General features: G+C 39.0%; 1 protein-coding gene across 2 annotated transcripts; it reads left to right on the forward strand.

Moving 5' to 3' along the window:
• The first annotated feature begins 1 nt into the window (after nucleotide 1).
• GPR180 (G protein-coupled receptor 180) lies at nucleotides 2-26,025 on the forward strand. Of its 2 annotated transcripts, XM_041423365.1 has the most exons (9): nucleotides 2-216; nucleotides 2,541-2,699; nucleotides 5,703-5,897; nucleotides 9,242-9,422; nucleotides 9,617-9,666; nucleotides 13,214-13,371; nucleotides 19,531-19,722; nucleotides 20,075-20,152; nucleotides 21,820-26,024. In XM_041423365.1, the coding sequence occupies exons 1-9, from the start codon at nucleotides 69-71 to the stop codon at nucleotides 21,976-21,978; spliced, it is 1,320 nt and encodes a 439-aa protein (XP_041279299.1). In that variant the 5' UTR covers nucleotides 2-68; the 3' UTR covers nucleotides 21,979-26,024. The 2 variants fall into 2 exon arrangements, with proteins under 2 accessions (XP_041279299.1, XP_041279300.1); XM_041423366.1 differs by lacking the exon at nucleotides 2,541-2,699 and having other exon boundaries at nucleotides 21,820-26,025.
• Nucleotides 26,026-26,981: the final 956 nt, after the last annotated feature.

Here is a 26,981-nt window from a genome sequence, read left to right on the forward strand (position 1 = left end):
GAGTCACGTGCCCCGGCGGGGCAGCGCGGCCGGGGGAAGGAGGATCGCGGTGTCCGGGGGCTCCCGGGATGCGGTGGCGGCTGCTGTGGCTGCTCAGTGCCGCCGCCGCCGCCGGCTGCTGGGGCCTCGCCGCGGGCAAGACGCTGCGGGGCGACTTCGCCAGCGCCGCCGCCCGCCGGGAGCCGTGGCGGCCCGTGGCGCGCTTCCAGTTCCACGGTGGGTGCCCCGAGGGCAGGAGAGCGGGGCAGCAGCGGCCGTGCCGTCCCGGAACGGGGCCGGGGGGGGACGGGGCCGCCGTGAGGAGCCGTTGGGGCGCGGGAGGACCGGTGGCGGCCGGAGGGGCCGCGGGGCGGGCAGCGGGGTCAGCCCTGCAGCTCTCCGTCCTTCCCTGCTTCTCTCCCTCGCACTCTCCTTCCCTCCTTTGCTCCTTCTCTCTCCTCCTCTGCCGGGACGTGCGACAGGTCCCATCCGCTGTCCGGGCAGCGGGGTCGCGGCCAGCCGCGGGCCGTGTCCGGAGGCGGCGGGGCGGCCCCGCGCAGCGGCTGGCAGCGGCCGTGCCGTGCCGCGGGGCTCGGGGGCAGCGCTGTGCCTCCCTTCGCCACCCGCAGCCCTGCGGACGCTCCCGGGAGAGCGGAGGCGCTCTCGCTGCGACACGCATCGCTCCTTCCCTCCGGAACTCCCCCCATGGCGGCGGTCATTAACGGCGCTGTGCCCCGTCCCTGTGTGGGCTTGGTGACACCGCGCATCAGGATGTGAAATTCTCACCTGGTTCTTCCCAATGGCTTTTCTTTCCCGTGTTAAAAACTCCTCGTTAGTAATAATTTCTGACTGTTAGTCAGTAATTACTTAGTAATAATTCCTGACTGCTGTCCTGATGAAAGAGAGCCCTAGCAGTGGCTCGCTGTGCTTGCTAGAGAAGTTTTAATTACAGAAAGAGATGTGTGTAGCCATGACAAGTGCCATGTCCAGCCAGGCTGTGCTGGTCAGCCTGCTTTTCCTGGGTGCTCAGCATTTCGGTAGCTCAGGCTCTTTTCCTTTCCCGTTGAGCTTCGTGGCAGAACAGTTCTGCAGAGTGCTTCAAAATGTAACGGGAAGCAGGAAAACGTGGCATAAGCAAACCAGAGCTGGAGCATGACCTTCCAGTACTGAATGAGGAATGATAGATAGGGTGGAGATCGCTTATGAAGTGACTTGAAAGCAGTTAATTAGCATTGTCCTAGAAGTTAACTGTACGAGTGCTCTAAATAGATCTGAAGGAAAAAACTGCACTGTTTAAATCTGAGAAAAGATGTCAAAACTGAAGATGAGCACTGTAGGTGTTCAGATATAATTGTATAAATTGATGTTGCTTATTTGCATATAAATACTTGTCTTCCTGCATGAATACCAACAACTATTTTGGGTCTTAGTGAAGCTTTCTTTAGAATCTTCTTTTAATATTTCAAAATTTTAGCTAAACTGTAGTTCATATAAAATTTATTGACTTTTCTTCTCCACTAAATTCTACATTGTAACTTAGGATACTCCTAGGTTAAAGAAGTCTATGGCAATATATGAAAGAAATTATGAAAACAATGTGGAATTACTCAGGCAAGATAAATTTTGTCAAATGAGCTAGTTCTAAAAGGACTAAAATATTTCTGTGTGTCAAGATGCAGCCTATAGTGTCAGGACAAGGGGGAATGGTTTCAGACTGAAAAAAAAAAGGTTTAGATTAGATATTAGGAAAAAATATTTACAGTGAGGATGGTGAGGCACTGGAGCAGGTTGCCTAGAGATGTTGTGGATGCCCCATCCCTGAAAGTTTTTAAAGACAGGCTGGATGGGGCTTTGTGCAACCTGGTCTAGTGTCCCTGTCCCCCAGCAGGGGGGTTGGAAACTAAGTAGTCCTTCAAGTCCCTTCCAACCCAGGCCATTCTGCTATTCTGTGATTCTGCAGATTAGAGAACAGATTCTTCACATTAGAGAACACTTTGGAGGTTTGATTTTTCTTTGCATCAATATGTCATGTATAATTAAGTATTTTAGCTCTAATCCATCCATAACATGAAAGTCCATTCACATAAGTTCTTCTGGTGTTAGACTTAAGAGCTAACTTGTGGTGCTCATAGTCATTTCACAGAGATCGTAAAATACTAGACTTTGAACAAGTTATTGAGGCTATTGAAGCACTGTCTTTAACTTTGAAACAATAAAATTTGGGGTGGGAGGGAGGAAAGTAAAAAACATTATCTGGAAGTCTGTTTTAAAAAAGAGTGGGGAGGGAAGGCTGTTTGTAGTAGAGAAGGTTAATGACACTTATCCTATAGTTAAGGTTTGTTTAAGTACCATCATAGACAATTGTACATTCACTGGTTTCTTAATGAGAGACATAAAAATTGTTTCTGAAAGACCATAAATCATTCTAGCAGGAAGTAGTGGTAAAAAATTAAGGATTTTAAGGTGTATTGCAGCTACATGCAAGAAAAATCAGTGCCACGCTGTTTGCTTGTAACTGGCATCAAGACAGAATAGTTGATTTTGTTTTTTTAAATATTAAGGTGACCATGCTGTTCTGTGTGTCAGAATCAAGAACGTAGCAGTAGCTGTGGCAAAATCAGCTAGACTTCACCTCTTTCAAGCACAGGAATGGCAGAAGGTGGAGAACAGTGTCCAAGATCACAGCTGTACAGAGAAGTTCTCTAAAGCTCAGCTGACAAGTGAGTTACTGGGGTTTTTTTCTCCTTACAGAGTTGCTGTATATTTAGAACTCTGTTATCTGTGTGTTTAGAATATTCATTTCAGTGAATTTGGGCTTTGCATCAACTAGGACTTTGGTCTTCTACAATTAAAAATACTACAAGGAAATAAGATTTCTTTCTTTCTATCACTTCAGAAGAATTTGTTGGCAAGTTATGATTTAATGTGCTGCTGGAAAATTAAATCCATGACAAACAATGGCTTTAATGGAAATAGCCAAACTTTATGACCAGTTCCAGTTCATGCTTTCACATGTTCACAACTCAAAAAGGGTACATACTTGGCTGAAGTTTTCATTTAGTCATTCAGTACAGAGAAATTTTTTTAGCTCTTCTTGGAGTAAATGTATTTCTTTTTGTTTGTTTTTTTGGGTTTTTTTTTTTTAATCTCAAATTTTCCATAAAATAGATTATCTTGGGTATGAGAGAGAATTTACGAGGAATACCCTTGCACTAAGAAACTGAAGAACTAAAGAATCTGAATGTTTGCAACAGTCAGGTGTTTGGCTTGTTTGAGTTGTGACTTGAGTTTGAGTTGTGACTTTCATTGCAGTGGAATGAAAAACAAACTAGAGGCAAAGTGATGAAACCTGCTGCAGTTGCTTCTAAACTTGTGGAGCAAATGCTTGTAAGGTGGGAGTGAGTAGCCCAAGTACAAAGTAAAAGAGTAATTTTGTGCTTGTAAACCTACTCTTTCACTACCTCATGATAAGTCTTTATTTCCTGCAAAAATTAGTCTGCATCGTGCTACCTTACTTTATAACTTTCCTGTATTATAACTTAATGCTATTTCACCCTTCGCTTTTATAACTTGATATTTTTTACTGAATCTCACATTCAGCTGTTTTTAATGTTTGCACTAAGAGTTATACCAGTATAGGATATGTAGATTGTCTTTTTGTCTCTTGTTTACAAAGGAACGTTTCTCACTTGTCAGGCTCTCATTCTCCAGTTCATGGAAATGGCATTTTTCAAAGCGGAGAAAACAAAAATAAAATTACGTTTTCGTGATAGCACAAATCTGTCATGCTTCGATGTATAAAACATGTTAGAAAATTTTTAATACAGTATTAAAGATGAGCTAATCAGGATAAAGCTTAACTTGAATATCCATCTAAATGTGAAAGAAGAGTAAAACACTGAAGCATTGAGTTATGTAACTAGAAGACAAACAGACTGAAATAATAATTTTTGCACCATTTATCATAGTGGTACTTAAAGCATAAATTTTCCTCTGAGAAGTTAAATTAGTATTAGATGCTTCATTCAAATGTATTTAAAAGAGAAGCTGTAGTCACTTAAAATACATTTCCTTTGTGCAGTCAGAATCCCAAGAGTAACAGATCGACCATGTAACATTTGTCGTAATGAGACCTTACACAGATGTCATTTGTAGGGATGTGGTTTCCTTACTCTTCATCAGAGCTGGACAAAAGTGCTGCTGGAATAACTGGCAGTTGGTCTGTCTTTCCTGTGTCCCAGCAGTGTACTCATTGTTTTCTGCTCTGTTAGGAGTTGTATGACCACAGGGTGAGTTGGATTTGTTTGCTGATCTTGGGCAAAGTCAGTTGCTTTTCTACTTCTGAATCAGCTACAGATTTGACAGAGAACTGATTAAACACACTCTGTGTGATCTCTTACTCTTGGTGCAAATAACACAGTGTCAAGCTGAGCTGAGAGGTGACATGGGAAGTAAAGCCATTCCTGTCAGCCATGGTTTGCCTCTCTTTGGATTAAGCACCATATGCAATACTGGTTTGTGTGTCATCCAAATCTCTACCTCATGACAGTTGCTGCAAGGACACATACACTACAATTCTTCCTGGATTCTAACGTTTCTCAGTTCATACCTTAAGAGAACAGAAGGTAACTTTTTGTACTTGAAACACATTGGAATTACATGGAAGTTTTTCACAGGTAGGCTTCAAGTTAGAAATTTTTTCTAAATTTTGTCTACAAAATATTTAGGGAAAATGAGATTTTATGTTTGCAGCTCTTATTTAGAAAGGCCTTTCACAAAAAAAAAAAGTTTTTTGGGTTTTTAATGAAATTTTTGTTCATCCTCAGCCATTATCATCTTTACCTATTAAGAGGACTTATTCTGTTATTATTATTTCTCCTGCAAAGAAATGATTGAGCTGATTAGCACTCAAGTTCAGTAGTCAATGTGACATTGCTTGCGTTTCTTGTAGTTTCAGCCAAACATGGAGAGCCACAGGTTTCATTTGCATCAAGAGTTTGTTTAGAAGAGACTCTGCTTGGTTAACTGTTGTTTTTAGGCAAAAATAGTGGTAAGATAGCAAGAACATGAAACATGAGTATCTTATGTAATAATTTTTAAATGTAATCTGATTTGAAATATGCAGTTTGATTACACAGTTGTTTCAGATCTCAGCTGTCAGTTGAAATTCAGTACATTACAGTTTGGGGAAGATCCTGTGAAATAATACTGATTTGCACCTTTGAAGCATGCATGGTTTTGTTTACTGAGCTCACATGCAGCTGTTCCTGTTTGGTGCTCTAAATCTCTTCAAAAGCAAAGTCAAATAAATTTCACAAAGGTATTTTTCATGCTGCAGAAGTACCTGGTGTGTAGTACAGAATCGCTAATCCTGTCAATACAGAACTGGAGGATGGAAATGTGCTAAGCAAAGGACATACTTTGCACTTTCTGGCTTCTGGAAGGAGGGAGCCCTCCCAGCAGAGCTGAAAGGTGGGATGCGGTGTCCTCACCAACCCTTGCCTGCACCTACTTGAAACAAAAGCTGAAGTTGGAGGTCTGGTCTCTGGTGTTACAGATAGCTGTCAAAACTCAGTATGTTTTCTACTGTGTGTAGTTTATAACCTGTGTATGATGCTGTGGATTTAAGTTTTGTCTTTATTCAAACGTGTGTTTTCTAAAACCAAACTAATCAAATATTTACTCCTATTTGTTGTTTTTTTTATTTTTGCTTTCTTCCAAAGTGACTGTGAACCACACAGAGCAAAATCTGACAGTGTCCCAGATTCCTTATCCGGAAACATGGTATGTGTTTTATGTAGACAAGTTTACCTGCGAAGAGAATTATTCTGAATCCGAGGATATTCAGTTTGAAATGATCTTACTAAACCCAGATGCAGAAGGGAATCCATTAGATCACTTTAGCGCAGGGGAATCTGGTAAGATTTTTTCTCTTAAAATTAGATTTGTAAGTTAAGGATCTGATTACTCAAATCAGTACTTACTATGCTTGGAAGAGTATGGGGAATGGATAGCAGAGCCTCTTATATTTCTTATTCTGTTTTTGTACAAAGAGTAAACTTGAGTTAATTTTCTGTCATCACAGAAAGTTTCCTTTCCCTAGACTGACTTTCCAAAACTCGCCTAACTAGAAGTGTAGGTGCACAAGAAAAGTCAGTGTTCAAATCTTTGCTGATAGATATTTTGAACATGTTGAAACTGTAATCTTCCACTTGAATATAAACTTAATACCTGATTTTAATTAATCAGTGAAATTCCTTAAAACTTGAAAAATGTGTGAAACTTGATTCTGTGCAGCAAGAGTACGTGCACGGTAAAACATTTTGCTGGTACAATTTCAGTTCAGTGTTTAGATCTTTATAAGTGTCTTAGTCACAGGCTGTAGATGAGGTTTGTCAGGCCTGGTTTTGTTATAATTAAGAAATGTAATTTTAAATCTTTAAACACCCAAAGAAAAACTCAAGACAGCAGCTAAAGAAATGCCTACATAAACTTGTGTGCTTTGGACAATCCAGCCTAATGAATTCTTTGTTGCAGTGAGTAGCATCACTGCTCTGGGAGGCCTCATCAGCTTGTCACTCACCTGGGTCTGTTGTGAGGAAAGGACTCTGTAGGCTTAGTCTTCCTTCCTGCACAGAGTGAACCTGAATATACCAAGGATGAGCCTAATTGCTGTGCTCGGAATCAAATGCCCTGCTGTCACTCATGACCTCTAGAGAATATAGCGGGAACAAAGGCAACTCAGTTTTTGAAAGGAAGAAAATATTCACTGGAATATTTAGCAGAATCTGCAAGAAAGTAGCAGGTTAATAATCAGAATTTCAAGGCTCATAATCAGATATAACTTCTCTCTTTAACTTCTTAAGTTCAAACTTGCCAATTTTTATTTGAATGTGAATTTGGCCTTCAGAAGTGAATTCTAGGTGAATTAACTTACTCTCAAAGAAGATTAATAGCCAAAGGAGCAATTCCTAAATCAAGGGACGAAGCAGCTACATGGCATCATATGGCCCACTAAAGTGATGTAGAGACCTCCTACAGAGGCATCTCAGCTCTGTATTAATTTTGTTGGGAGACTGGGCACTGGGAAGCAGAACTCTGAGCAGCTTATGTGCTGAGTAAGGAGGTGTGTAAATGTGCTGGATGTATGTATTTAGGTCTAACAAGTAGGAAGCAAGGTGAGCTGTACATGCCATGTCTTCCAGAGTTGCAGAGGAACATCTCTGTTGATTCAGAATTAAAACCTGCATTGTTGCTGTGAATCCTGAAGCTACATGGATTGGTCTGCTTTCAAACAGCTGAGGAGCATTTAATTCTCTCTCTCTTTTAATTTAATTTTTAATGCATCTCTGGGAAATAATCTTTGCCATTTTTCCATAGGAACTTAGAATGAGAGGGTATCAGAGAGAAGACCCAGCTTCATTTTTTGCTTATTTCATGCAAGCAACTAAAAATTATAACGTTGCAGAAGGTTTTAGTTAGGTCTTCCTTCACTGGAGTTACTTTAGGCCTGATACAGGACATCTCAAAAATTAAATGCATAATAAGGAAAGCATGGGAAACAACTTGAGGCTGTCACCTTGTGATTGTTTTCCTTCAGAGATGAGGGGGCCTGACTTCTGATCCCTGGCAAGTAATCTTATTTTATATAGTAGGGGTCTTCTATATAAGACATGCTGTCAGTGGAATCTAGGATTTCTAAAGGCAGCTGAACAGGTAGCATTTTGAAGAGCATTTCTTATTTTTGAAATAAGATATTTCAAAAGATATTTTACTTTGTCTGTCAGCTAGGTTCCTTGGAAGTCAGGAAACTTATAGGGGACAGGTTGAAAATTTATTTATTTATTATAGTTGGTTTTCAGTGCAGGTTTCTCCTAACCCCTTTTGGTCTCAATCCAATAATCTACACTCTGTCTATGGTCAGAATGCTTAGTGTTTGTTAAAAGCTAGTTGATTTTCCTAAACAGTTTTCCAAGGGTTCTCACTCATCATGGTGAGAAATAACTTTTATCTGCAAAGTCCTTGCCAGCTTCAGTGGGTATCTTCTGAAGCAGAAAGAAAGATTTGATCTATACCACATACTTTTTTCATTGATAAATCATGCATATGTATTGGTGTAGAAGAGAAGCAGAGTGGCCTGGAATTTTTAATCCTCTTAATTACCTTATGCTCTTTTCTCCCATTTTCCTGCATGTATGTCTAAAATGCTTCATTTCAGTCCAAGAAGCTATAATGTTAGCTACTATTCAGAACTCATCAATTTCTAATGTTTTTCAGCTCAGATATTGAAATGTCTCTACTTGCTCTTCCCAATTTCTGGGGGGAGCTGGCTGGGAGCTTTTGCCAGAGTTATTGTGCTGCTGGAGAAAAAGCTTTTTTTAGAATCTGATTCTATGGACACCATTAAATTTCAAGGAAGGTTGGACAATGAAAACAAGTTTTCTATGAGAAGTGTTTGTTTACCTGTTTTTGCTTATTTCTCACTGGCTTTCACCCTTTGGGAGCTCCTGATGGGTTGCAAAGCTTACTGGCAATAGAAAAGATTTCCAGGATCCAGGTCTTAAGGGAAGCCAAACTGAAATATATATATATATGTATATCTCTAATGTCTCTCTTTCTATATCTATATATATATATAACATATATTATCTAAAAAAAATCGGGAATTTTTTTAGACAAGTGCAAAAAAACGCATGTTAAGAACTAATTACTGTTTTCTGTGCTACTTTTTATCTGTAAGTTTTCGGACTTGATCAGTTGCGCTTCTTAGGCTGCTTTATGTGGAGGAAGGGTGACACCCAGTGGTTAAAAAGATTAAATAGAAATCTGTTTGGGGTTTGTCTCACCTCAGATTGTGCCTTTCCAAGTTCAAACAAACAAGCAAAAAGAGCTAAAAATGAGTCCTTTAATAAATATATTTCTTACTGATCAAATGAGCTACAATTGTTTTGTGTGTATCAAGAAACAGTGTCACTTTATACTGGTCTGGTAATTGCTGCAAACCTCTCTGCTCAGAAAAGGTATTGTTGATTAAAAACAAGTAGTAATCAGTTCTTTCATAAAATTCACTGATTTTATTGGATAAAATTGACTAGGATTTAGACCTTTTACGTGTACTACCACTTTTGTATAACACTTGCTAAGTATTTTCCATTGATTGTATTAATCCCAAAGATAGTAATGATTGCACTGTTTGTTTGGTTATTTGCTCCTCATAGCAATGTTTCTTTGTAAAATTAAGCCGTATTTTTTTTCCCCACAGGATTACATGAATTCTTTTTCCTGCTTGTCCTAGCATACTTCATAACTGCATGCATATATGCACAGTCCCTGTGGCAAACAATTAGGAAGCGTGGACCTATGCATGGTGTATTAAAGGTGTTGACAATTGCATTACTGTTGCAGGCTGGTTCAGCATTTGCCAACTACCTGCATTTCTCAAGGTACCTTTGCTCCTTTTCTGCTTTCAGTCTTTAAACTTGAAGAACAATGTGTTGTAAAGATCAGTACATGACTTGCCTGGGAGGGATTGTGGCAAAACATAGGACTGAGTTTTGAACAGCATGTACTTGTGAGAGAGAACACCCATTTAAGACACACCCACTTAAAAATACAATCTTTTTTGTTCTTTTTTCAGTTATTCTAGAGATGGGATAGGAGCTCCTTTTATGGGAAGTCTGGCAGAATGTGAGTCTGTCCCTTGTTTCTTACATATTCCTACCCATGAATCTGTATAATACTTTAGCAAATGATGTTGCTGGACTATACTTAAATTTGATTTTTAATACAAAATTTTAATACAAAATACTGGAAATTGCTTCTCCAGAAAAAAAAATGTTTTATGTGTTTACAATAACTGTATTTGAAGTTACACATCTGTGATATTGTTTAGGATTTTTCAAAGGATTTTTTTGTCTCTAGATTCCTTGCTACGAACACTTAGACATGGATGTCACCTGAACAGGTTTTGCATTGAAGAGTTTTGTGGAATTAGATCTAGAAAGCCAAGCTTTTTAGGAAACTTCATATGTTATAGAATTTGTCATTTCACTGACAAATTTAACAATTATTAAATGGACAAGTATTTTACAGCGCAAATTTTATGATTAGCATGATGCAAAAAATGCTTACGCGGAGGTTTGATGCTAACAAAGCATTTTTCTCCACTCTGTATAGATATTCCAAGTTCCTGTAGTATACCTTTCCAAAATGCACTAACTTAATCTTGTTCCATTCTTCATTCTCCGTTGTTGTTGGATAGTTTGGGTTTTTTTGGTTTTTTTTCCCTGCAGTTCACCTTGGAAGTATTGGGGGTTCATTCCAGCCAAATACATTTCCTTTTGACTGGCTTGAAGCGCCCCAAGAAAGTACTACTGTAGTGGTGTCATAGTGTTGGGGAGTAACAGCCTGTACAGAGAAACGTTTCCCTTTGTAGAGTTCATTTAGAAGGCTGCAGTTGGAATTACCAGCCTCTTGATGGCACCTGGCACCACAATAATTGCCTCTTTCTTGTTTTAACCATTTGAGCTGGCAGCTCCTTGCAGCCACTCCAGCAACTGTGTAATAAAACATTCCTTCTCATCTCATGAAATGAAATAAAATGGAGAATATGGAGGCAGTCAAAACTCCACCCCAGTGTTAACTATCCAGCCAGAACTTCAGAGAGAATAGCTTCATGTTGGATTTTTTTTTATGCGTAGTAGTCAAAAAGCCCACTTTTATTTATATAGGCTTATAATGAATATTATTTTTGAATCAGTAGCTGAATTTCTTACATTCAGCTAGGAAAGTTTTTACTTTCTTACTATCTCTGAATTTGGTGGTTTCCAAAACAGTAAGAGAGCAGAAGTAATAGAAATGTGGAAAGCTTCTGTGGCAATTACAGTTCTGAAGAATGGCTGATGGCAAGTAGTAGTTTGAAGGGGAGTAGGGTAGTTTGAAGGGGAAAGATGATACCATTTTTCCTATATGGCTGCAGAAATCTGAGTTAAAAATAATGTTAAAATTTCTATTAATTGCAGTGTGGCCAGAATATCTTTCTAAAAACCTGTTCAGATACCATCTCAAGCAATTATTCTTTTCCTAGTATGAGGTAGTATTTACCATGTATAAAGAGCTGATCCTCAGTCTAATTAACCACCTAACCCAATCACATAAATCACACAAATAATGCCGGTGCTCAGAAGCATTGCAAATGCTGTCCTTTTAACTTTTGGTAGGAATAAAATGTGAAAAGTCCAAGACCATTATTGTGGCTGTTGAATAGTCAAAAAAGATTAATTGTGATGAAATCAGACAATTGGTATCAGCTCAGTAACGTGATTTTACCCTGACCTTGAATATTGTGGGATTATTGTAACCTTTAAAATTTTTCTCACCCTTTTTCTTTCCAGCAAAGTATATGGGATGTCAAATATTAAAGCTGGTTGAGGATTTTTGTCTTACATGAATTTGTGTGGGAATCCACTTGAATTGTTAGCACACTGAAGCAGAGCAGTAGCTGTATCCATGATATGATGGAGAGATGATGTCTGGCTGTACCTTATAGGGCAGCTTATCTTAAGGAATGAGAGAAAAGAAAATGCTCCCTATAACACACAGAATTATTCAGTCATTTTTCTAGTTTGGATTTGTGACGCTGGTCTGGCATGCCTTTCGTTCATGCAACAATTATTTTTCTAGTGAGTATTGTCTCTCAATAAGATAGCATTGGAAAATAATTCCATTATCATTTTTTTTGCCCAAAATCAGTGCTGGTTGATTTTATTAAAGAATTGCCAATTTTGTATTTACTAAAAGCTCTTGACAGATCTTAAACACCAAAGGTGTCTTAATACATTAAGAAGCATTTCAGCATGTGAACCCTGAGAATACCAAGCATATCCCAGGAATTACATTCTGAAGTCTGATTTATACTCTTTATTTTGCTAGTATTGCTAGATGTCAGGGAAATATTGTAGATGATCTTCTTTTGATACACTTCCCATGTATTCATATTCATTTCTGTATAGTGGCAACATTTCCTGTGCGAATATTTTTAGTAAATGTGATATTTATCTTTTTTAATACCGTCCAGTTGTACAAAAAGAGAGCTTTGCTTTTTCTGTGACAGAAATATTATTCTGTACCTGATAGTGTAAGTGAAAATTACAAATAAGGAACAAATTTAATTGAACTAAAATAGTAACGAAGCAAAAAAGAAAGCATTGCTGTGTGTAGTGCCCAATCTCTAGTTTCCGAGCCAAATTTACAATATACATGGTGTAAGGATATATTTTTCTTTTACATCTCTGCTATGCCAGTACATGAGTCAGATCCCAACACCAACTTTAAAATTGTTCATTAAGTGTAAAACTTAACAGGTCTAAAGCTAACAATCACCCAGAAAGAAACCTTCAGGTTTTTCTACTGTCAGTAGCACTGCAACAAGCCTACAAATAAAGACTTTAATGTAGCCTAGCTTAAAGTTTTCTTTATTCTGATGCAGCTTCAAACACAAGTTTGAGACACTGATTAAGAATGTAACTTCATGGAGTATGTGTTAATTGTTCCCAAACAGTCGTAAAAATGGACATAGCAAAATGAGGCAAAGATACTTTGCATTTAATAAAATAAAATACAGACAAGTTGTTGATCTAAATGAAGTTAGTGTTAGGGTTATTCATTATATTTTCCCCTTTAAGTATCTCAGAGTGGAATTTGTCCTAAATATTTGTGCTTTCTTCTGGAAGCTACTACATCCTCAAGACAAAGTGCAATTAATTCAAAGTACAATGTAACTATCTGATTTTTGAACAAAAGTTCTTCAGAGTGAAGAAAGGAGTTCATTTCATCGTGTAGCATATTTGCACTATGATTAACATACATATGATTTTAGTTCTTTAGCATTTATAAGTCTATTTATGCAGATGGACTGCTGAGCCCAGACTATTCTGACACAAGAGTGGAATTTGGAAAGACATGGCACTGTGCCCATTGTGCCCATGTTCTTGCAGATCTGCAGCATAACTGCAGGAAAACTGATAGTGATCTGTTTGGTCACTGGAAACTCCACAAAATAGCCACGTTTTTTGCCAAAGCAACTTCATCTAACTAACTCATCAAAATTAAGAGCTGATACAGAGGCATAAGCATCCATCGTTCGTTTGTGGATATATAGAACATTTCTCTTTGATATAGGAAAAAACCCAAAACTTTATTGTAATTTTATTCATTTTTCTTTTGTTTTGAATAGTGTGTGACATAGTCTCACAGATACAAATGCTGTACTTGTTGTTGAGTCTGTGTATGGGTTGGACAATAGGCAGAATGAAGAAATCTCATGGCAGACCTCTTCAGTGGGATTCCAGTCCAGCGTCTACTGGCATTGCTGTAGTAGTTGTTGTTACACAGGTTTGTATTTCATATTCATTCTTACACTGAAGTATACAGCTGCTATTAAGTATGACAGAACTGTGAACCAAATAATTTCAATATTTTAATCTTATGAGGGAGGGAGTATTAAGGCTGGAAAAAAGCCCACAGCATAATGTGCACCCAGTATGTCTAATAGGTAACACCACCTTCTCTTTACTTTAACAATTTAAGATGTAGCTCCACAGTATGTTTTTGTCTAGCAGTAAAACCACTTAAGAAGTTCCCACAGTTTCCCAAACTCCTGATTGTGCCAATTGTTTGTAGCATTATAGAGTGAAACAGATTAGTGGAACAACCTAGACTGAAAAAAAAAAAGTAAAAAAAAAATATTTTTTTGTACAGTCATTTTATTAATCTGATTTGTAATGTGGTCCTGTAAATAATTGTAATCAGTGCATCTGAGGCATTGTGAACTACATTATGCAGGCTGACAACCAGCAGCATAGGAGGAAAGACAAGAAAAGCTGTTGTGACAAAGTCTTTGTCATGAAAACACGGAAATCATCAGTGCTCTCCTTTTGGAAGCACTAAAATAGAATGTCTAATGGTCCTTTCAATCAATATAAGGAAGGGAATTCTTGAAAGGTTCATGTGCAGGATTGGTCTTGCAAATATACAAATGGTCTGACACATAATTTCATTCAAATATTTTCCATTAGTATAAATTAGAAAGTTAAGTAAACCAGTAACTTAAAAGTAAATTGTAATGGAAATCATTCAACCCTGGTGGTGCCTTTTGTAAACAAATTTTAAATCACATCATAAAGACGAGAATCTGAAAACCATTGAGAAAGAGAAGATCAGGGAAAAACTGGAGACAGTAATGAGGAAGAGATTATACTGAAGATTTTTGTGCCATTTGGGTAGTATCTGTAATTAGTGCTGCTTCTAAACTAAATAAGTGGACTTCTAGAACATTAAGAATAGCTGGGAGCTGGCATTTCTTGCTAATTAAGAATACAAACCAAAGGCTGTTAAGGTCAATGGGACTGTTGAAATTTAGAGATGGGTGTCAAAGTAAGGTGGAATGAACCTATCCAGCACCAGAAATGGTGGTAGTAAAGAAGACTTCTAAAGTATTTAATTTCATTCATGCCCCTACACTTGTGCATATGTATGGGTATGTTAGTACTCTGCCGCTTGAGACTGGAAACTTTTTCATTGTTGTTTCCTTTTACTATACATAGAAAAGGCACCCAGTATAATCAGCTTGATCTTGTTTTGGTTGTTACTTATGGTAAAAGTGGAGCAGGCATCATACATGTGGGCTGCTTCCCCCAAGACTTTTTGGCTCTTGGAGAAGCACTGGAGCTGCATTAGCACACAGTTGTCTATCTTACTTTTCACCAGTAAGGCATAACTCTGCCACATCTCCTGGAACCATTGGGAGCATTGGGTTCAGCAGGAGTCTTGTAGGAACACAATAGGGGTGTTGGACTATGTCATTGCCTAAGTGGTTTTGCACCTCCATATCAGTGTCGACTGTCTCCAGCAGAATTTCCCTCACACTAAGAATATCCCTTCTGGAGAGGATATTTTCCATCTTGTGGTTCAGTACATGCAAAATACACCTTCTGTCAGATTTGTTCTCCTTATTACAGAGTGCAGCTGTTGGGCTCAGGAAAACAGGATTTGGACAGTTTTTCACTGGTCAGTCTAGATTGACATGGATGTTTGACCTGCTATAAACACTCAATGGGCCCTTTCAATGGCTAAAAATGTAGAATAACCTTCTTCCTGTTCTGATCTTTCCCAGAGATTCTTATGGGAGAACCAGCTTCCTCTTATGCCAGAGATTGGACAAACTTCATGTGGATAATCAGAGATGTTCTGAGGACTTGCTGTGGAGGCTGCTGGAAACTGTGTGCATTAACCTAATGCAGCAGATAGAGATTGCACCATGTTAGTTTTACTGACATTCTCCTATACCTGTCTTCATCTTCAGGGAAGTCAAGAAAGTGGACAGCCTGAGAAAACATGTTATTCTTCAACTTAGCTTGCTAGTCAAAACTGCATTTATCTGAGCCTGTTTGCTAGTTCAAATTGCTCAGCAGATTTTCAGGGGTTTTTCTCCTCTTGGAACTGATGCTATGGATTTTTTCTTATTGTTCTTTCAGAAGCACTAGCAATTTCCTGGGCTGTGTTTATGAGTTGCCTTCAGTGTTGGGTGGACACAGCCTCCTAGTCAGCAAATGTCTTGTGGTCTTTGCAGCTGCAAAGAGGTAACATCTCAAAGGAGGGACAAGTCTGCCATTTAGCATCTCCTTTTGCCTTAACTTGTTCTTTATTTCAGCCACAGAATAAAAGATTCCCAGGCTGCTGTGCATTCATTAAAAATCCCGCTTTCTGCTGCTGAGGCACAAACCTTGTACAGAACTTTATTGATGGCAGGCCCTTCCCGTCACATAGACCTAAGAAGTTTCAACTTTCAAGGCTGACCAGACTGTAGGCAATGATTCTGGAAAGATAGCTGATTGCTCTGATCAAAATGGCATAGAATCTTACTGCATTAGACATGACCCTACACAGGGGTTCTTAGGTGTGCTCAGAATGAGCTCTGCCTCTGACCTTAGATCTAAACCATTTTTTGCTGTACTGCATTGCATGACATCAGATAACTCAGTACTAGATATGGTTGGGAACAGCTAGTTTGCCTTGCTGTTCCTTCTAATTTCCCTTTTGCTTCCCCCTTCCCCTTGCCTCTCAGGGGTGATCTGTCCCATGAGAACCTGTCTTTGCTGGAGATTGATACCTTATCTTGGCTTGTCATAAAGTCAGTGTTGGCATCATGAAGGGAAGGAGGAGTTCTACCATAATCATTTTCTCATGACATAAAGGAAGAGTGTCTGGTTCTTCATATGGATGTGGAGGTTCTGCTTGTATATCTGGAACATCAGGATAATATCTGTGGCCACCATTCCTCTAGGATTTGAAGAGGAAGGCCAGTACTGGACAGTGGTTGGTCCAGTGAGCCAGGATAGGTCAGGATTATATACAGGTAAAGTCAGGCATTTTGAACAGTGTATTATGTAAACAAGGAGATGGTCATTCTGTTTCATCTTATGAAGAAGCGGTGACTTTAATGTTGGACATAGTATAGTGTGAGTCAGCTCTTTAGCTTCCTCTCTCATCCAGTTCTTTTGTCTGCAGCCTAAGCACTGTTGTTCTTCTGAATAACAATCAAAATTGTCCTCCCCTGATTTCTTCTCAGAACTCAAACATAATTTTGCTGACTGCCAACAAAAAATGTCTTGGATATCTACTTCAGCAGGCTGATGTCTGGTGTTTTTAAGTTTGTTCCTGATATTGCAGCTAAGTGAGCTGATACTTGCCTTTCTGTGGTCAAGGTAAGGGACCTTAGGGTACCTTGGCCTTGATTTCTCAAATTTTAATTTTTTTTTTTATATTTCACAACTAAAGAGATTTTAACTTCAACATCATGCTTGTCTGTGAAGGTTTTTCTTAATTGAAAACAGATTGTCTAATCCATTTTTGCCTAGAAACACTTGATAGCAGAGTTTTCTATAGGATCCTGCTTTTCCCAGGTGATTGAGAACAGCCCCAGCTCATAGAAAGGGCAATGATACATTTACTTTGTCCAAGTTTACACTGTTGTGCTGACAGTTCCATCTCTGCCACTAACACCTCTGCCTTCTGCTTATTTTGGAATAATCTAATGAAGCTGAAGGAAACTGGACTTCTGTGATCTCAAATTCCTGTCACCATACACAGCCTTTGATCAACTGATGTTGTGTTGTTTACACTCTTTAAAGGGCTGGTCCAGAACATACTCTGCTGTCAGACACTATTATCCTATGAGGATTTGGGCTTTGTTCTCATGATCCCTTTACTCCAGCTCTTTGTCATCTTCCCATGAAAGTGGCTTTTTTCTTTGCTGTTACTCTTGGTGTAGACTAAGGAAAATGCAGGCCTTCATGAGCTCTATTTTTTAAGGTAAGGTAGGTTCCAGTGATATTTTCTTCTTAGAGCAGTGTCACAGTTTTGTCTCCATCAGCCTATATGCTTCCCCCCAGATGCTCGAGTCAGGAAGATTCTATACATAAGTTCAGGGAGTCTTTTATTTTCTCAAGCAGATTATGTACAGTCCAGGGAAGTTAAATATTTTGGCTGTTCCCAAATGTAAATATGAAAAGGGAAAATGCTCACAAAACTGCAGTGGTTCTGTAACTGGTAGAACTGTTGTTCTTTGTCTGAGCATGTTCTGACTGGACTGAAATAACTTCTGTGATAGGAATTCATCAATTTCTTGCCAAAACTAGTGCTGTAGACACAGCACAATGTTTGGTAACGTTGCATCTCACTGATTTGGGAGCAGTTTAGTCTTAATTCAGTCTTACTCCTTGACAGAATTCTCAGTCAAGTAACTTAATCATTTGAAGATGTTTGCTTGAAATCACTTTTTCTGAGCATTATGGTGAGAACATTCAAAGTCTGTTGGTCAGATTGTTTGCTAGTAGTCAGTGATGTTGAAAACATGCATGCTTTACGTCTGTCCCCCTCCCATCCTTCCATTTTCCATCCAGGTGGTTGAGGAGTGACTGAAGTGAGAGCAGCTGTGAAATGACAGGGCTGTGTCCCCCTTAGGTAAGGGAGGGGGAAAGCAGGAGACTACTCTGTGGATATTCTAAGCACAAATTATTCTAATACTCAACTGATGAGACTCAAGGCCACCTACCTTTGGAAGGCACAGGTGGATTACACATTTTTTAAAAAGTTAATATTAGGAACCTTTTTGTCTTTATGTAGTGAGAAAGCCTTTGAATGTGTTCAGAAAGGAATTTGACTAATTTATATTTCTAAATTGAGCCATACAATGTCTGCTTCTGAGACTTTCAGAGCTACTTCACTCATCAAATTTGCCTACCTTTCTTTAAAAAACCTGCTTTATTAGGCACCTGAAGCCTCAGTGCAAGTTAGATATGTGCAGTAGGTGGACTGGATTCCAGTGTATATTCAAGTTCTAAAATGCCATTCATCTGCTACATGATGCTCTGAGAGTCTAAACTTTGTGTATTCTAATTTATATTGTTAGCATTCCCAAAGTCCTGAAAAGGTGTTCTTCAGCAAGACACATTTTTTTATGCAGCTGGTTGGCGCCTTCTTCACAACTAATATTCAGAAACTAGGTGCTTGTTAGTCTGTTTTTCCTTGGAGGATATCAATATTGTTTCTCACAGTGCTCCCAGAAAATTGGATTCCGCAGCAGATGGATACAATGCTGGGAGTTAAGGAGGGGGTTACTATCTTTTATGTAGTTATCTGTTGGCTAGAGTGCTCGGCCAGATGTTGGAATGGCATTTGGAGCCTGTGACACTCCCTTTCCTAGACCCTAGGAGGTTTCTGAGCCAGGTGTTTGCAGAGTCAGGCTCGCTCACAGTTTCTGACCTAGCTGATGCTGAATTCTTTTCTCCACAATGGCACAGCTTCAATAGAAGGGGTGGAGAGTGGCCCACCCAAGAACACCCTATAGCCTGGCAGTTGTAGCACTCTCCAAGGAGGTGGGAGATGTGAATTGGATATCCTTTAGGCAAAGAAGGGAATTGTGGGAGATCCAAGTTCAACCTGGGTGAATGCTTGAGCCTTAAGGCTATTGTATAAAAGGGGCAGCAGCACCACCCTCTTACTTCCCCATCTTTGAAAAGAAAAGTGAATCCTGTTAGGATTTTGAAAGAAAAGGCGTAGTCGCCTGCCTTTGAAACAAGCTTTACAGGTTGTGGATCACAAGTGAAAGGAGACACCTCCCTGTAGCTCTGTGAAATCATTTCAGTGGTCTTCCTGCAGAGTAGGACGAGTGTGCAGGTGATCATCTCACATTTTTTTCTAAGGTGCTACATTCCCTCTATCCAAATTAGAGGAAACTTTGACTTGTCAAGCTTTCTAAAAGTTACAGAATCCAAGAAGTGAGACTCTGTTCCTGACAGTTGCAAGTGGAGTAATAGGTCACAGCAAAAAGCATTTCAGACTTGGGTTTGTTGGGTTTTTTTGCTTAGCATGGCAGTCCCTAACAAGTAGAGTAAAGCATTACCAGGTAACTTAATCTGTGGTGGAAAGGTTAATTGAGAGTTAATGTAACCTGGTTTACTCTAAGTGCACTTTGCTGTTGTTCTTTTTCAGAGCTTTTTGTTAATTTGGGAGCAGCTTGAAGATACAGATCACCACAGCTACCATTCGCACCATGGCTTGGCGAGCGGGCTGCTCATTGGCCTCAGAGTGTGCCTAGCTCTGTCCCTGGCTGCTGGGCTGTACCAGATTATCACAGTGGAGAGAAGCACACTGAAAAGGGAGTTCTATATCACCTTTGCCAAAGTAGGGGTTACATCAAACAAACTGATCCCTTCGTCTGTAAATGTAATTGTGGCATGCAGTTGACTGAAGCACTAAACTCTTTCCCTCCATAAGAAAGTTAAAGTGTCTGATTTGATTACATTGCACCCTGTCATCATACTCTAAAGTAGGCATTTTAATTTGACAAGGAGTATAGAGCTTTTTAAAACAGAAATCCCACCTTTCATTGTGTGGTTTTCGTTATGTTGATTGAAAATTAAACAATGGTTTCATAAAACAGACAGAAATGTAAATGTAGTTCCTGTAACTGTCATCTCTTTCTTCTAAGCTGGCATGTAGTCATTTTACAACTTACACTCATCTTCTTTTTTAGGCCTGCATTCTCTGGTTTCTGTGCCACCCATGTCTTGCAACCATTGCTGTAATATTCAGAGAATATCAAAGAGAAAAGGTATGTACAGGGAAGATAAAAGAGATGAAATTTGAATAGTAGTTGTTCTTCATGTTTAATGTTTGTTAGCAAACTCATGCTCTTAGGCTGTTAATCCTGTGACCCCAAAGCAACTTGAAAAGTCTTAGTCACACAGCTCTCATTGATGCTAACGTGAGTCATATTTTACAAAGGCATACAGGGCTCGAATCATCTAAGGGTAATCATTTCTAGGTTAAGGGAGGGAGAGGGGGAGACTCTTAAGTCAAAGGAAAATGTGGAGGGGGTGTTTTGTTTTATTGTTTGCTTGTTTGCTTTTAATTAAAAACACCTTGGAGATTCTTTTAACAAAGGGAGTAGAAAGATAAATCAGTGGATTTTTTTTGTTGTTTGCTTTTTAGTCTTCATCCTTTAAAAGCTTTATGTGGCTAAATAGGTCAGGGAACCTGTAGCTGAACTGTATTCTTTAGATCAAGAAGTCTGTCCAAATATGTTGTTTAGTTTGTAAGCTCTAAACAGTTAAAAACAAAGGTGGATTCGCTGAGTTTCTCGGTTGCTTAAACGTATTGGGAAGTGGAGAACTCTGTGTGTGCAGCCTGCCATGTTCAGATGAAGTGCACCACTATTCTGAGGTGATTGACTACCTCATTCCAGCATAGGGTTTGCTTCTTTTCTTTATGCTTATAGCCATCTGTGCATTTGTATGCAAATATATTCAGAAAATGAGCTTTTATTTGTGTAGAGGATATGTAAGGGAAAGAAAAAGGTTTTATTAAATATAAATAATAAATTAAACAAAAAAAAAAAAAAAAAGGAAATCTAGGCAGAAAAAAAATTGATTCCTCTAGAGTTACTAATGAAGAGACTTTTTGTTTTGCTTGACGAAAACATCCTCAGAGCAGGAGGACAGTCTCTAGAGGTAGGATCAGTAAAGTAGTATTTTTGCAGCATTTTGAGCTTACTAAAGGAAGACTACAATTGCTCTGCTCTTGCATTTGAGCAACTTTAACCATTATATGCAGCTGCAATTCCTACACTATGATAATTCAGCTATGTTTGCTTCTTCAAATGCACCTCAATACAATAAAATGCACAATCAATAAATACCCTACTTATTTAAGAAAAACATGCGTTTTAAAGGATTGCCTGTACATAAACTGAAGACTTGTGCTTTCTCAGAAACAAGTTACACCTTTAGGCATTTGATAAATACAGCCTTACATAGCTTTTGCAGATGAAGAGACTTGAACTGAAAGAGATCTGGCTAAGTGAGATTGATAAATCACTATCCTCAGCTCCGTGATTGTGCTAGTGCAAAGTGTTTCCAAGCTTTCTTTTTTTCCTCCCCCCCACTCTGTTTGTTGTAAGAATAGAATATCTAAACATCACCTCTGCTTGTGAAACTGCATGGGTGGTGAATTGCAAGTCTGAAATTCCCCAGAACAGAGACTGCCAGAAGGGTTATGTGACTTGCCCAGGGCTATCTACTGATTTAAAAACACCCAGGTGTGAGAGTCTGATTCCTGGACTTAAAATGCATGTTCAAATCTTTTGTAACTGCAGCACTGTTAAACGGTATAAAGTTAAACCTCGAGCACTCATGCTGATAGAAATTTATTGTGGCTTGTTTAGTGAGAGAGTCTTTTTCACTTACTATTTCTTTCTCTCTCTCTTTTTTTTGTCTCTAGATTATTACCATAGGTGTTATCCTCTGTCAGTGCATCTCCATGGTTATCCTCTACAGACTTTTTCTGTCTCATAGTCTATATTGGGAAGTATCTTCATTGTCATCAGTGACATTGCCACTAACAATATCCTCTGGACATAAAAATCGACATCACTTCTGAGATGTTTAGGAAGAATACATTATGTAATAAATGTGCAATAATGACTTGAATATTACAGGTATTTTTGTCACAAGTGTATGATACATCGGTTTCACTGGAAAACTGAGTGATAATATCAAAGCACTTCACAGACCTTTGGTCTGACAAGATTCCTAGATTAATGTGTTAAAAATACTGTGGAGTGTAAAAATCCATAATTTGAAGAGTTTTATAGATACTATTTAACAAGTGTTGCTGAATTGTATCACAGAAGAGTACAATGAATCTTTTCTCTCCCATTCACAGACACCAAAAATGCCATTACTTTGTGTCAGTACTAGGTTTGAAGGTCTTATAAAATGGAGTTCTTAAAACATCTACATGCTCAAACAAGTTTAAAATAGGCCAGTTGTGAAATTGGTGTGATGCATAACGATGAGTAAAAGGTTTTTTTTATTTTCATGCTTTAGAGAAAATGCATTTTATGTATCAGTGTAAAAGATGGGGAAAGAAAGGAGGGAGAATGATCTAGAAAAAATATGTAAAATGTTCACAACTGACTGCAAGGAACTTTCCTTTATCATGGGTGTAAAAGAAATGCCTTTTTTTGCATCTAATGTTCATACTGGTTAAAATCCTAATGGGAATGTAAATAGGGTTTATGTCTTCCTTTAAAAAAAAAAAAAAGTAAACGTAACTAAATATTTCATCCAATAATCAAGGTCTGAACAGTTTTTCAGGCTTGGAATACATAGCAACATAAAGGTAATTAAAACAGCAGCCTTGCATCTTTTAAAGGAGGAAAAAAAAGGCAAAGAAAATGGAATGGGTGATGTGGTACTAGAATTTTAATCCTGATATAATTCATTTCTGTTACATTGAGGATTCAATCATAATTAAGCCATATACACAGATTAAATTAACAGAAGCATTTCAAATAAATGTTGGTTTCAGTCATCAACTACCCATGAATTCCTGCCCAAGGATACTTAATCAGGATTAAATTTTCTATGAATAATTGAAAAACAAAATACTCACTGGATTTGTTATAATCCATGTTGGCACTGGGTTCTAAGTAGTTGCCATCTTCCATCCATTGTAATAAAGCCATTCTACTTTGTGATGCCCTAGCATCCAGAAAGCCAGTGTAAATATATACTTTATTGAAGTGCCTATTTATAGAGTATGATTAAATCATGCTGACACTTTTTTTCTTTCATAATAAGAACATACCTATTGCCATTGTGAGTGAAATTTTTCATTTTGGATTTAGCTTAGTTTAGATTTCATACATGTGTGTTTCTTCACAAAATGAATTTTATTTTCTAGTAAATCAGCGTTTGCTTCTTCTTAACAGTGTGTATTTGATTGTGTCTGTGAAAATGTAAAGACATTGGTTCTAGCTTTAAAATAGCCATAAGTTTTCCATTTATCTTTGTCTCAGTTGTGAGCATAGTTGAAACAGAAGTCTGTTCCATTTTAGTTTAGAGGCAAAACTAGATATTTGCCTTTGACTAAGGCAAAATGGCAACATGACAAAGTTGCTCATTAAATCATCTCCTTTCTTATTGTTTGTAATTCAGTTCAAGAATGGCAGGTTGAGGCTGGAAAAGATGAGATATTATGATTTCACACCATCTTTAGAATGATTAAAAGATTAATTATTACATTCCTCTGATAACCACACAAAAATATTATTGGTTAAAACTTCAGTCTTTATTTCCTTGCTTATCTCTGTACTTTTCATCTTCTCAAGAAAAAAGCATCCTGGTTTTGATAAGTCTCCAATAATGTAGTAAAAGAGTTCTATCTGTCCTCATTTATAAGGCTTCAAATTCGCACATAAAATAGAATTTTCTGATAGACACAAGTACTGCTTTACACTTCATGATCCATCATGATAAAAGTTTTAATCTATGCAAAAAAACCTCTATGTGACTTTCAGAAGAGGCACTCCATTTGTTTTGTTCTCCAGCAGTGCTGTCATACTTCCTGTAGTTCTTCTGACTTGACTTGGTCAGTGTTATGATACCATTTACCTTATTTTCACTTTATAGATACACCCCAGAGCAAACCATGGTTCATTAGTGCAAGCATGAAACTTAAGGTGTTGTCTTTTGCTTCCTTCCCACATTGCCCCATTAGTCAACAGGTAACATTAGTTTCTTCGTTTGACCTTGGATCCAGTTACTTGAAAATAAATCTTAATTTTGCTCTTAATGTACTGTAGCAATGAAGTATCACTTTCTCATGGGAAGTGGTACAAAGGGTCTCTTAGCAGATAAGCAGTGCTCACCAGTTTGGTGTTATTAAATAATAAATGCACACTGTAGCAGTATTTCACTCTGACTGCAGTAATATTCAGTTAATTTGGTGCAGGATATCTTGGGGAGGTGGGAAATCTTCAAGTATGACTAATGGACAAAGCCTCATACTTAACCTGTACTCTGTGTTGTAACTTACTGCCTCTGATCATGCCTGAGGAGTGGTTCAAGTATGTAAAAGTCTCTCTCTTCTTTCTAACCTACATCTCCTGGGAGAACAGCTGATAAGACCTTGCTTTTTTCATGCTTATCCACACTGTTACCCATTCTAACAATTTGATTTCATAACTTCATCTTGAAAAAATAGCTTCCAGCCTTCTTCCAGTTGCCCTCACTCTGTGCATCTCAACTTGAAAACTATCCTTCTAAAATGTTATTTCTGTCATCAAAAAAAAAAAAAAAGTTTTCTGTCACACTCTGGGGCTTTTGTGTGCATCAGGGAGTGCTGTGCCGTACATCAGGACTGCATTGTGACAGCAGCGGAGAGAAGCACTCCTCCAGTGCCCCCATAGCCCCAGTGTGTACGAGGTGTGTGTTTGTGCCTGCTGAAAGCTGCCTGGGGAATGCTGGCGGAGAGCTTCAGCAGTTCCAGGCTCCCTAATGCCTCACCACCGCACGGGGCCGAAGCAGGGTCCTGCTGCAGGTAGCACTGCCCCTGCAGCTGAGCAGCACTGCTGAGGTCAGAGGACAGCAGCTCGCCTGAGAGTTTCTGTGCACTCTGTTTAAATAAAGTTGGGGTTACCGTGTCTGTTCATTCTATTGCCTGTGTGTTTCAGTGCTTGCAAAATAGGAGTGTGTATTGACAAGACTGCAAACTGAGGTTGGTTGGGCTCTGAGGAAATCCACTTCTCTGTGTGAGAGGGCATCATTTGGCCAGCCATCACCATTTCTGCTAGTGCAGATGCCAGTTTGTGTCAGCTGTGATTTACTGGTTGGCAGGGAGGATCTCCGTGTGGTAGACAAAAGGGTGAGATCACCAACTCGATCTACAAGACCCCCCACAAGCTCTCAGGAGGGATCATCCTGCATTGCTCCTCACCAGCAGTGTGGAGGCTGGAGCTGTTCTGGGGCTCATTGCGAGTCTCCTCAGCTCTTCACTCCCCTTCCATGTAGACTGTGTTTATTGTATATTTATTTAAAGTGCTTCAGGTAGGAAAATGAATATTTACAATTAAATATATGTAAATGGAAGTAGAAAGACTTGATTGGAAAAATACCAAGTTTCTAATACATATTACAATACTAAGACCTCCCACACAAGATAAACGTTTATAGCCAGATCTAAATTAATATTTCTTTCTGGTTCCTGTGCCAGTGGAAAGCCATGGAAGTATCAAGATCTTTTTGTTTGCATCTCAGTCCTCTACAGAACTGGAAGAACGCTTCATTTGATTTGGTTTTAGTTTATTCTGTGCTATGTCCTGCCTCTGTTTGATAGAATAAATGTTTTGGGGCTGGCCAACGCTGGTGTTAGGCTGTGCCTTTTAACTCTTTGTGTTACTATGCAACGTACAAAGAGCAGGTTCTTGCGAATGTCAGACATGAAAAGAGAAACTAGTGAGCTGGTTTTCAAAGGATCCTTCTTTTCTAACTGCACTGATCTGACCAGGCTGTGGTTTTCCAGTGAACGCTAAGTTCCGATTCTAGTTTTCCTTAAACCATTATTTTCTGCAAATCTATTTCCTGCCTTGTCAATTCTCTCTCCCACTGTGCTCTCTCTGCCCTCCCCTCTCCCCCTCTCTCATACATATGATTTTGAGTGTAATGGGTGTCATTTCTCTCTCTATCTCTCCATCTGTTCCCACTGTCAACACTCACAGTCCAGCCCCTGCTTTGCATGTAGTGTGTGTGTATTCTCTTTATCCCTGGCCTGTTTTGATTTCACGCTTTTCCTGTCTCTCCTTTGCCCTCTGTGCCATCTTTCTAGTCTCCATAGCCATCAGAGACCTGAGGGTGTGGTTTGACATTGCAGCTAATTTGGGCTGTTAGCTGTCAAAAATAGTGTCCCTGTTCCCCTGGCTACACACTGCTCTCGCTTCCCTTGAACTGTAACTGGCTGTCACCTTGCAGTTTGGGTGAAAAATCGAGGAGTTAAACTGGTAAAAAAAATCAGCCTTTAGCAGCAGCCAAAGAAAAAACAATTTAATTCTCAATGATTTTAGGTCACCAAACCAGGTCCAACAAGTTGTTGTTTGTTGAGTGCTGGTGACACTGCTGGAGATGGGGTCGGAAAGGCACATTGAAGAGAGGCCAGAACCCCTTTAGAAGTCTGGCTGGTCAGTCCTTCACAAGCTGTCAGCCTTTTAATTCCTCCATCTCTCTTCTCTAGGTCTCCTGCTGCATTTCGCATGCTGAGGGTTGGACTGTCCCTGCCCTCGACCACTGTCTCAACAGGAGTGTGTCATTAGGGGCAGAGGGGTTCCAGCAAAAGAAAAACTGTTCATCTGTTTTAAAGTGTGTTTTAAATTGAATTAAAGTTGTGCCTTTGCAGCCTTAAAAAGGAGCTGGGAGGTGTCACAAGCAGCCCCCAGTTTAAGGAATTATTTTTGAGGAGAGAAAAACCATGAAAACAGACACGACTGGAGTGGGTGCCATTTTTTTCAACAGATGGTAACTCTGTGGTAGAAGGCAACCAAGGACATCCCATGGCTTTTCACAAGGTGTGCCTGTGGGTAAAGGAGAGACTTAATCCAAACAGCT

Source organism: Onychostruthus taczanowskii, unplaced genomic scaffold (genome assembly GCF_017590055.1).
Source record: "Onychostruthus taczanowskii isolate IOZ18803 unplaced genomic scaffold, ASM1759005v1 scaffold77, whole genome shotgun sequence".
NCBI classification, from domain to species: domain Eukaryota; kingdom Metazoa; phylum Chordata; class Aves; order Passeriformes; family Passeridae; genus Onychostruthus; species Onychostruthus taczanowskii.

What these genes read in the sequence shown, in the direction of transcription:
- GPR180 (XM_041423365.1), top strand. Translation starts at nt 69, where the DNA reads ATGCGGTGGCGGCTGCTGTGGCTGCTCAGTGCCGCCGCCGCCGCCGGC. An exon ending in CTCTAAAGCTCAGCTGACAA is followed by an intron (nt 2,700 to 5,702) that starts GTGAGTTACTGG and finishes TTTCTTCCAAAG; the next exon opens with TGACTGTGAACCACACAGAG. An exon ending in AACTACCTGCATTTCTCAAG is followed by an intron (nt 9,423 to 9,616) that starts GTACCTTTGCTC and finishes TTCTTTTTTCAG; the next exon opens with TTATTCTAGAGATGGGATAG.